The following is a 12,058-nucleotide window of genomic DNA, read 5'->3' as shown; positions in this document are numbered from 1 at the left end:
ACCACACCCCTCAACAGTATTTATAGGAACTCAAACACTGAGATCCTGCTCTGTTCCAGTAACAAGAAGCCGAAAGCACCAGCCTGAAGATGACGAGTGAGACCTCGTCGAAACGTCGCCTAGACACCCCAACTTTTACACGGGAAGACACCCGAGGACACCAAAACCTGCATACCTATACCCGTGAAAATCTACGAAAGCATATATATATATATATATATATATATATATATATATGGGAATGAGACAAAATGCCAGTAATTTCACCTTAGACTTAGAAAATAGTATTTAACAAGATCATTCAAGCCCTTGCAACGCATCCAACCCACTACCATTTCCCCCTTACATGAAACCCCAAAGGCTGCTCCACAGCTGCCAGTCAGAGAGTAAGCCAAGCTGTGATCTAAGAAGGCAACAACAGGCCCTCATGTCAACGTGCAAAAGCTACATTCTAGAATTTGGCACCTGGATTTTCCAGCTGCCAAGCACAACCCATCTGGCAAAAGGGAGCTTGCTGTGTGGCCAAAGGAGAATCAGAAAGAAAAGGAGGCTGAAAGCCAAATGAATGCCAGGCAGAGAGCAGAAAGGGTGAAGGAGCAATATGAACTTGGTGACCTTTATAAAGCATTGATTGGGGATTCATTATCATACATTAAAAAAAATCAACCCTAGTGTGGGTCTCTGCAGATAGGAGCAACCTTGCTTCTCAAAAGCTAGAGGTCACTTGGGACAAGGGGGGGTAGGAAATAGGTCCTTTGATTTATTCAGAAACATGTAGGAAACTCTCTAAGCTGTGCACAGAATACAGAAAACCAGCAAAACTGTTAGAAAACAAGTGTACATAAAAACACAGATAAAATCAGCAAAACTTTCCCAAAACAAGTAACTAAATTTTGCATCTGGTTAAGGTTGCTGAAATAAAGTCTTGAGCATGTGTCTCAAACAATATCACAAGGACACCTGCCTAAGCCCTTCATCCCAGATTGCTACTCTTTGCTTTCTTCTATAAATCAATATTTGCCATTCTTATGGAGGATAGTGATCCACTACACTTGGAAATGATAGCTGTGGTTAGGGCAAAATCCGCCCATCGCCCCTGACACTGGGAGACCCAGCCAGTCTTAATTGACAGGCATGTGTGCAATGTATGGGTACACATTGCGGTCCCTGACAGTCCTTGCAATGCAATTCCTGCTCATGAAACCCTCCTCCATAATGACAAACGTTCGTAATAAATCAGTAGTCCACATCTAACCATATAACTCTGCAAATCACCTACTTCGCTGCCCTACTTGGTGAACTGTTCCCTCTCCTTTAAAAATAATAATTCTCTAACATATTCATTTAGCTTCATCTAATAATAATAATAATAATAATAATAATAATAATAAAATTTATTTATACCCCACCCTCCCTGACAAGAGCCGGGCTCAGGGCAGCTAACACCAATAAAATCACAGTAAAAAACATAATAAGGGAAGGGAAAAAATTTAAAATACAGGTTAAAATGCCATTTAAAATGCAGCCTCATTTTAAAAGTAGCCGATAAATCAAGACCATAAGGGGAGGGAAACTTAAGGGTCAGACTGAGTCCAAACCAAAGGCCAGGCGGAACAGCTCTGTCTTGCAGGCCCTGCGGAAAGATGTCAAATCCCGCAGGGCCCTAATCTCTTGTGACAGAGCGTTCCACCAAGTCGGGGCCAGTACGGAAAAGGCCCTGGCCCTAGTTGAGACCAATTTAACCATCTTGTGACCTGGGGCCTCCAAAATATTGCTCTGGAAGGGCATTGAAGCTGCATGGTCAAGAAGAAAGGAGAAACTATATTTCAGAAGTCATGGGAGCATGTAAAGAACACGTTCCAGGTACATCTGCAGCAGTTCTAACTACCCTGTTGTTCATTCTCCACTAAAGGATGGCTACTGCACATTAGACATGGCATCAGAAAGGCATGCTACACCCATGAGCATAATTCTAGTTTTAGCTACATTGAGTTTTTGCAAGTCTGACCCCAAAAATGATGAAGCAGAAGACGTTAAGAAAGAATAGGGCAGACCAGCGTTTTAAGGATAGCAAAGCAAAACTGTACTTTCAGCACACTGAAAGTAACGGATTCTCCAAGTTGACTCATACAGAACTGGGTAGGGTCAACAACTTATCTATCAAGACCCAGTGAAAACTCTCTGACAGGAGCACAACACCATTGAACACATTTGCCAGTTTCCATGTGATCCATCCATATCAAAGCACCTGACATTAGCAGAGCACCCATTACTTGAAGGATGACAACCAACCACATCCAAGCAAAGCAACACAAAATGTCCTTTCACTTTCTCAAGAGCTAGGTCCCCTAGCAGTATGGACCTTGCAACTAGCTCTTAACGAGGCCAAATATTTGCTTATTCTCTGCTGAAAGCATGTACGTGTCAGTCTGCAGAGAAGAGCTGATGGATGGACTCTTCACCTAGTCTTCTGCCTGCTACTTTCTCCCTGCGACATCTTTCAGCTGCTTTTCTCCACTCAACATGGTGAACACACACATGGCAACAGAATTGGGGGGGGGGGTTTCTACCAGGGAGAAGACTTAAACACTTGCTGTTTTTCTTCTACAGATTCCTTCTTTGCATATGTGGCTTTGACTGCAACTTGGGTCTCAAAGAGAAAACACAAATTCTCTCCCCAACCGGGGGGGAAGATGTATGCATGCATGCATGTATGTATGTACACATATGTATGTATGTGTACAAATGAGAGAGCTACAGTGGTGCCCCGCAAGACAAATGCCTCGCAAGACGGAAAACCCGCTAGACGAAAGGGTTTTCCGTTTTTGAGTTGCTTCGCAAGACGATTTTCCCTATGGGCTTGCTTCGCAAGACGAAAACGTCCTGCGAGTCTTTTTCGCTCCCCCCCTTTTTCTAAGCCGCTAATCCGCTAATAGCCTTTTAGCCGCTAAGCCTTTAATAGCCGCTAAGCCGCTAATAGCGCTAATCCGCTAAACCACTAATAGGGTTGCTTCGCAAGACGAAAAAACCGCTAGACGAAGAGACTCGCGGAACGGATTATTTTCGTCTTGCGAGGCACCACTGTATATACATTTAGATAGATAAGATAGATTTATGTGTGTGTGGATGAGAGAGACTCTAGAACTTCTAAGCATGCTTCAATAATACCTCCTTGTGGCCAGCTATGATGGACTAACATGGATGGTGAACCAACAAAATTTCACTGTCTCAATTCTCACGTTTCTACTCTAATGTGGGCTGGAAGTTTATACATACAGCTGTTTCTCTTTGACCTGGATTTAAACTGAACTTTCATTGGACCTTAACCTGACAGTCGATACTGCAGTCAGCACATTGTCATTTAAAGCATCAATAGGCAAGAAACATGTCAACAGTTACAGGCATCTGCAGTCACCTGAAGTTATGTTGCTGCTTGCAACACTCCAAGCTACTGAAGTACGGAAGCACCAAACACCAAAACTGACACTTGGCTTCAGTGTATGCCAGTAAGCACCTGCAATTGTCTGCGTGCTGTCCGCATGTGTGGCCAGATTCCGTTGCAATCTCTGCAGCTGTTGAAGCTGCAAGCTTGGATTCCTAAGGACCATGCAAGTCCTCGCACCCCAGTGGCCACAAATGGATTAAACAGGCTTAAGTAGAAGAGCAATTCTACAAGGTCAAAGCACGATGCCAGACAGACTGAAATAATTCACCTATGTGAATTATAGGCAGACTTGGCCCTCCAGATGTTTTGGAACTACAACTCCCATGATCCCTAGCTAACAGCACCAGTGGTCAGGGATGATGGGAATTGTAGTCCCAAAATATCTGGAGGGCCGGGTTTGCCTATGCCTGACCTATGTGGTGTTCTACACAGCAGGCTTCACTTTTAAAACTGAGCCACCGCTTGTGTAACATTAGGTGCTGGTCTGGCTTTCTAGCACGATATGTATAGCAGCTAGGGTCCAGATTCAGCACCAACACTGCAGCGCTTTTGGGTCTTTCTGATCTGCTGGGAAGTCAAGCACATATGATGACATCAGTTTCAATGAATACAGAGTAAAGGTTAAGGGGCACAGATTCACGGGGTACATCATCTGGCTAAGGCCCACACTTCATACATTGTGCCAGGGACAATGCTGCCACCACAGGAAAGGGCCAAAGTTCAGTGGCAGAGTGGCAGAGCACACCTGATCTGCTTGTGAAAGGATCTGGGCTCAACCTCTGACATCCCCAGGAAGGACTGAGAAAGCCTCATCTCTGAAACCCGGAAGAACTGCTTCCAGTCAATGGAGACCAGGAGTGGGGAACCTGTGTTGCTCCAGAGGTTGTTGGAAGTCCAACTCCCATTATCCTTGACCACTGGCCATGTTGGCAATGGTTGATGGGGGTCCAACCACATCTGGAGGTCGACAAGCAAGTCATCCATTGTGTAGACCAGGGGTTGTCAGCCTGGTCCCTAACGCCCACTAGTGGGTGTTTCAGGATTCTAGGTGGGCGGTAGGGGGTTCTACGGCATACGCTGAATCTTCCTTCCATCGAGCACTGGCGGGCGGTAAGGCAATTTTACCATCAAGAAAGCTGCATTAGTGGGCAGTAGGTATAAAAAGGTTGACTACCCCTGGTGTAGACAGACTGGTGGAGCAAGGGTCTGGCAGACAGCTTCCTTTGTTCCAAGAAGGCAAACTGTGGGTTCTATTCTGGATAAGGGATTCATTCATGTGAAGCAGCTCCTGTGTGGTTTATACCGGTTCCAACCATCCCAACAAAGTCATCCCAAAACAAAGGCTTTTGCTGGCATGGTGGAAACCAGCCCAATCCCTGCTGGACATGCTTCACACAACTGCCTTCCCATGCGGACAGAAATACATAGTATTTGCTTTCTCAATGGCAATCATGTACGATGTGCGAAGCAGCCCTCTGGTGGGCAGATGAAGTGCAAATGGAAGAATTATAAGTGTTGTGAACCTGGTGATAAAAATACTGAATGTGAGCTGAATGGCAAGCAAGGTGTCCTTCTCTAATCTACTTGTGTTCAGTGTCCACAGATGCAGAGTTTGGCCCCCTATTGGGACGGCAGCAATTTTGACACATCAGGCCTGCAGAACTTGCTACCCTCCAAGATGAATGTAGCCCACCAGGTGCTTAATAGGCCCCCCTCACCTGTTTCTGCAGACTCAGTCAGGCTGTAAGAATTGGATATTTACCACGCCCCAGAGGGCTGTTTTTGACTAGGTGAATCCTAAGCTGTTCATCTAAGGCAGGGCTAGCCAAAATGGTGGCTCCCAAACGTTCTTGGGTGCTCTCATCACACCTGAACAGTGGCCAGGCTGGCTGGGGAATTGTAGTCCAACAATATCGGGAGGATATAATGTTGGATCCCTTAGAGATTTTTGGGTACCAGTGGCCCCCACACCCGCTTTCTAGGGAAGAGGGAAACAATGGGGCAAAATACGGGAGTGCTGACTTTGCACCTTCCCTCCAGAAATCCTTGGTTTTATTTTGCAGTGGCCAGCCACGTGACAGAGGGAAATCAAACAGAAGCAGACTGCTTCCCAGAAATTTCAAGTACACAATATCAACATTATATAATGCACAATAAAATACTTCATACCTGGAGTTGAAAAAACGAAAAGTGTTAACAGCTGACCTGGCACAGCCCCACATGCTCTCTCTGGAAATTGAACACAGACAATTAGCAATTTTAAGATACCCCAAAGAACGTCAGAGGGGGGTAGACAACAGGGAGGGGAACGTACAGGGGGGGAAAAACCACAGCCCCAACAACAAGCACAGACAGCCTACACCTAAGATTTTGTATTCTTCCACCTGAAATTCACCCGGAGCAGCACTGAAACAGGGATGGATTTAATCTTACAGGGACAGAGTCCATCACTGGGTAATTTAAAGTGTTTTAAAAAAATGATAGCTATGACTTCTTTTTCAATGGAAACATCTGACATTTATTGCAACTACATTTGCTGTTAGGATTTAGGGTTGTTATTAGCTAAGTCCTACATAGAGTAGACCCACTCCATTTAATCTGCTAGGAGCAGGACTACACTTCGAACCAGATAACCAAAATTAGGAATATAAGGGCACAATTCCTGCAAGGTCAGTATAAGTCCCACCTTTTTCTCTTAGTGCTCCACTGTGCTCCAGCTATTGCAGAGTATGGAAGGCTGTCTTGCTTCCAGTTCCATTCCAGCCCAAAGCTCCTGTGAGGAATTTACTTGAGCTTGAAGCTCAAGGTAAATTATGAGCTGGGACCTGGGATGGGTGAAAAACAGGAAGCATGCCAGATTCCCATTCTGGGTAGTGGCCAGGATCCTAGTCTGCATGCTTGCCAAGGAGGTATTATGGGGAGGCCCTGTGACCTAGTTTAAAAATTTTATTTCTCAGGTTGGCAGAGTTTATGCAGAAATTCACAAATTCAGAATTTCAGCAGCTCTGAGGGAAAAGGCAGAAATAATGAAGCATAATGACAGGCACTTTATGAATAATAATAAAATGATATCGACACTGAAGTGAAATACCGGACCACGTTTGCTTTTTGACACACCGATGAAAATGTAAAGCATTTTAGTTGAGAATTTAAACGTAGCGATTTCACAGAAAACAGTAGTCTAAGGCGTACAAGTTTCAACAAGAAGTATTTCAGAACCAGACTCCTGCATTAACTAAGTAATCTTCTTCCGTCTTAATTTGCAATGTATGAAACGTCCCTTCCAATTCTATGATTCTAAGGTATCTATGATTCTGAAAGAATTCTGATCATCTGCACTATTGGCAAGGAAATGGGATTCATTCAATGGCAAAAACAAACAGTTATACCATTTAAAACAGTAGCAGCAGCAGCAACAACAACAACTTGCAACTGGTCTGCAAAACCTCATGCCTATCTGCTTGGAATATTCCATGATATTTTTCTGAAGGAGGCATGCATTAAGCCACTGGAAACTACATGGGAGATATGGAAGATATTATAGAAATAGGGTAGCATGGGGGTAGGCTTGCCATACGTCAGGAAAATGTCCTGGTTTTCGGATGTAAACATGGCATCAGGGAAAACCTGAATATATGGCAATGCGATGAAAAAAGCAGCGGAAACAGCGGAATTTTACATTTTGAAATATGGCAACCCTACATGGAGGCTATTACGCTGCATGAATTCTAATGTACTGAACAATGAAAAACACAAAAGGTGCCCTAGTCTCTTGTGACAGAGCGTTCCACCAAGTTGGGGCCAGTACTGAAAAGGCCCTGGCCCTAGTTGAGACCAATCTAACCTCCTTGAGGCTTGGGACCTCCAAAGTGTTATCATTTGTGGACCTTAAGGTCCTCCGCGGGGCATACCAGGAGAGGAGGTCCCGTAGGTATGTGGGTCCTAGGCCTCATAGAGCTTTAAAGGTCAAAACCAGCACCTTAAACCTGACCCTGTACTCCACCCTGTACTCACGTAGGTTAGGCTGAGAGGCAGTGACTGGCCCAAGGTCACCCAAGGGACCATCATGGCTGACTGGAGATTTGAACCTGGTCTCCAATGGTCCCCGTCTAATGCTCTAACCACTACAACACCCTGGCTCTAAAATGAATGGGGTTCTAACAAGTGAACAATGAAATGGACGGGGTCCTCAAAAGTTTTAAACATAACTTATATAAAGTTATTTACAGGCCAACCTTTGGGCACAGCCCACCCAAGACCGCTTACATCTCATATAAACCACATTAACATTCAAAAAAATAACATTTCAGAAGCAGCATTACAAGCAAGTGTTTAAAAACATGGGCTGGTGAAAATAAATAAAGGAGCAAAATAGAAATTTGATCCAGTCAATAATAGGATATTAAAGTAACAGCTTTCAAACAAGTGGGCTTTCAAACCCTGCTTACAATCTGGAGAGTTCATAATCTGGTGGGAAACATAGAAAGGACCCTGTCTCTTGTGCCTCTCAACTGAACTGACCTTACTGGCAAGCTTATAAGCAGTTCCTCTGAGGCAGATTTTAAGGCCTGGGCAGGTTCATATGGGTACAGACGGTTCTTCAAATAACTCTATCCCAAATAAATAAGAGCTTTAAAGATCGAAACCAGCACTCTTAACTGAGCCCAGAAACACGACTGAGCCCAGTACACAATTGCTCAGTTGATTGATTGATTATTGCTCACTCTTAGTGGTTGTTGGGTGATGAATAGCTCTCTTCTCTTTTTTAAACTGTCATTGCTGAAATCCAAAAGGGGATTTTTGTTTTTAAGTGTCCTGTAAGAAACTCATAGGATGCAGGTCTGATCCTGAACTACAACTCCCATCACTCCCTAGCTAGCAAGGCCAGAGCTCAGGGATGATGGGAGTTGTAGTCCAACAACATCTGGGGACCCACAGGTTGAGAACCGCTGGTAAGCTTTCCTGAACTCTGCTCTGAACTGTTTGGAAGAAGAGTGAGGTGTAGATATTTTAAAAAATCAAAGGGCACAGATACATAAAGCCAAAGTAAGCAAACTACACATGATTTCAAACAACTGCACATTTCAGTCCTACTGATTTCAACAAGAGAGTGAAGCATGTGCTTAATTCTCCCACTGACAGTGGCGTAGCGTGGGTTGTCAGCACCCGGGGCAAGGCAAGTAATTTGCGCCCCCTAACCCGTGGATTTGCGCCCCCTAACCTGTGGATTTGCCCTAATCCCAGATGTTGCGCCCGGCCCCCCTTGCACCCCCCACGCTACGCCACTGCCCACTGAAATTAATACAATGCAAAAGTGGTTCAATTGTATCCATTTCTGTTTACTAAAAGACAAAAACAACTGTACAAGCGAATATATCTTATATATGGGAGGGAAAATGAAAAGACACAAAGTACCCAGATACCCAATAATCTAACACTTAAGAGCGCTGCAAACAAGCTCATAATAATCTAGGTAGCTGTGAAAAACTGTTCCAGAAATTGAGAAAAGGCTGCTATGTCACTTCAAAGCTACTGGTGAAATGCTGCTCATTTTGTGTCTTTGTTAGATTTGTTAATTTAACCTAGTGTTTTAATTACTGGGGATGGGGAGCCCTTGATTTGCCCCTCCTGACCTTCCCCCATCCAAAGGAAAGCTTTCTAAAAACACTAGCTATTATTCTTCTAGCCCCATTGGAATTCAAGCACTGATTTTGCCTTCTCTGTTACATTCCATTTTCAGTCCCTTAAACACCCAACAAAAGAATCAGTTTTGTTAGAACAGTCCTGCCAGTTTAATTCTTATCTCTTCCTTATCCCTTCAGCTCTCCTTAATAAGTTATAGATCTTTACTGTTGTCCCCTGAACCAACCAGTTTGGGGCTCGGACTGGTACATACAGGTTTGCTTTTAACCTAGCATCATTCTTTGGGGAGAAGATTTATTCTTTTTCCAGTGTGGGGATGGGGTGATCAGACTGATCTGTTAAGTCCATGGTCCAGGATTGAAAAAATGATTTTAAAAATGTGAACTGCTGCTCTTCCCACCTCTATTTTACTGGAGTTTGGGGCAGCACATCATTCTCAGTTATTGATATTCTGGCTTCTTAGATATTCCCCATCATTGTTTGGGCTGCAGTCATTTTTTTCCTCTTAGCTAGCCTGGAAAATGTTTAGTATTTAGAATTAAATATATATTTCTAGGAAGGTTTGCTGCAAGACAGTGAATGGGATAGGGGAATTTTCAGGGAAGAAGTGGGAAGGATAAGAATCTGTACTTAGCTCATTCTGCCCTTGTCTCTCACACACAGAAACACACCAAAAATCCCACCCACAAATCTGGTTTTTGTTGGACCAAAAAAAAAAAAAAGATAAATAAAGTTGGTATTTGAGGGGAGCAGGAGAATTCCACCCACAATTCTCTCTTACAAATCTTTAACCCTGAGTGTTATGCAACATTGGATTAAGAACCCGGCATTCTAGGGCATGTCATTTTAGAGGATTTTTTTTAAAAAAATTATTCAGCGAGGGGTCTTAAAAACATGTTTTTTGTGTGTGAGGAATTCAATTCTGCTATTATTTTTGTGCTTGGACGACATTTATCTTGGTAAGAAGCACAGAAGCTGCCTTTAGAAAACCAAAGAATTTTAATTTCACCTTCTGAAAATGTCAGGTAATACTAAGTAATATTAATAATGGTTAATAGAAACTATATAAATATACAACTGCAAGCACTTGGCAATCATTTAAAATGATTTCTATGCAATTTTACACACATTTTACATACCAAGCAAAATCAAATTATGTCAATTTAACCAAAATATCTTTTGAATTCCCAAGTCACATTACAACCTTTTAGCACCCCTCATTTCTGGATTATGGAAGTTGAAAAATTCAGCTGGTTTTGATCTTTTACTATTTAGTTTTCCTGTAGGTATGCAAGTGTATTCAGGGTGAAGTGTTTATTGTTGCCACTCATATTGCTTACATATTTTGGAAGAAAACCGATTTTAAATAAATACATACATAAAGCAGGGCAGCTTCATAGGCATTTTCAGTTTCCTAAGAGATGTACTAGCAGACAAAGGCTAAAGGCCATTATGAGCAGATATGACTGCGTCATCATTTATTTGAAGAGAGTACTACAGAATGGCCCTACACAGACACAGATTGAACTTGCATGTTACCTATAGCCAAACCACAGCTTAGCATGAATGTGCTGGCTCCTGAATTGGAGACTGCAGTCACTTTGCTGCTGCCCAGGCTTTTTTGATCATCACCTGCCTGAAGTCATCGTGAAACCATCACTAAGCAAGTATCATATCTCGAATGGGAATGTTTTCAGTTCTAAGGTTCCTTTTCTAGCAAACAAGCATGCAGAGTAATAAAGCAAAACATCCCTCCATTCCTATCTGGAACTTTCACCTGGAAAGGGTGCTGAACACTGAAATGTGGGCAAGTTTAAGGGGAGCCTATTTAATGTGGGAGAGGTCAATGCGGTGCAAACAGGAACCAAAGGGCAAGAGTACACAGTCTCTGGTGCACTGGGGATATTTAAATCATGTGATACTGTTAACAAGACAAAGTTCTTCACCAACCTCAGATATTGTGACAGAAAGCAACAAGTAACAGATATGTGTAACATTCAACACAGTTAGCATTTCTGAAAGTCACAGTATCACTGAAGGAGCTGGAGGAAGGAGGAAGGCCACCACAATCTACACAAGCTATATGTGGTGTGCGTTATAGCTGTCAAGTGTCCAGGTTACAAAAGCACAAATTACTGACGTCTCCTAGTTTTATTAAGCTGGTGTCTAACAACAGATATGGTGGGAGTTTGAAATCTATAAATGGTGGCTGTCCTGGTTTTGACTCAAGAGGACAATCGCCCTCGACCAGGAATCCTCGGCATCTGAACCCTCTGGCAACTGCAGCTCCAAGATGGATTCATGCCCTAGTCCATCTTGTGTTGTTCTAAAGGCTATCCTGAGCCCCAAGGAGATACCTCTGCCTCCAGATTCCAACGTCTGACCCACAGATTCCTCAGGGGATCAAGGAAGTCCTGAGGAGAGGTCTCCACACCTGAAAACCATTACCTCGAAAGACCCAACAGCTGTAAAAGAAGGCACCAGCCCTTTAACTGGCCAGGAGACAGCACTTAGGGCACAGGGCCTCTAACCTGCTATAAAATCCACTTAGTTGTTCCAGGACCTTGCTAGATAACTTGGATGCCCACAAACACCACCTATGGTCCTGAATTCACATTGTCATCTCTCTCCAAGGTGCTGATTTTTATTTTGCCTTGCTCTGATTTTCACCCCTACTCACAGCAGAACCAGAAGCTACTGACCTCCCCTAGTCTGGGCCTCAAACAATCCCAGAAGAACATGTCCAGAACCACCTATCACCAGTTTCTGGGATGCATCTGACATGCACATGCCGACATTCAAAAAAACATCTCCTGAATCCTATACCAGATCAGCCAGGTTCCCTGTCTAAAGGATAGCACCAAACAATCCCAGCTAACCCTGTTCCCAACTTTGCCACACTGGGTTGTGCAATGGGACACTTAAGTTACCCTGAGCAATATACATTCCTTTTCATGCCACGTAGGAGGC

The 12,058-nt window shown here is 43.5% G+C and overlaps 1 protein-coding gene across 5 annotated transcripts in view; it reads right to left on the bottom strand.

Annotated features, from left to right (window-relative positions):
* Positions 1-12,058, bottom strand: part of KLF12 (KLF transcription factor 12) — a 233,232-nt gene that overhangs the window by 58,577 nt on the left and 162,597 nt on the right. For 4 of the 5 annotated variants that reach the window (XM_077927774.1, XM_028728369.2, XM_077927775.1 and 1 more), the window contains one exon: positions 5,615-5,674. The exons of the other annotated variant lie outside the window; for it this stretch is intronic. In XM_077927774.1, coding sequence (XP_077783900.1) covers positions 5,615-5,674 — 60 coding nt within the window. The remainder of the gene's footprint in view (positions 1-5,614; positions 5,675-12,058) is intronic. 5 annotated transcript variants of the gene reach the window in all.

Source organism: Podarcis muralis, chromosome 4 (assembly GCF_964188315.1).
Source record: "Podarcis muralis chromosome 4, rPodMur119.hap1.1, whole genome shotgun sequence".
Classification (NCBI taxonomy): Eukaryota; Metazoa; Chordata; class Lepidosauria; order Squamata; family Lacertidae; genus Podarcis; species Podarcis muralis.
Note: the sequence above shows the minus strand (reverse complement) of the source record. Positions and strands in the feature narration are given on the sequence as shown.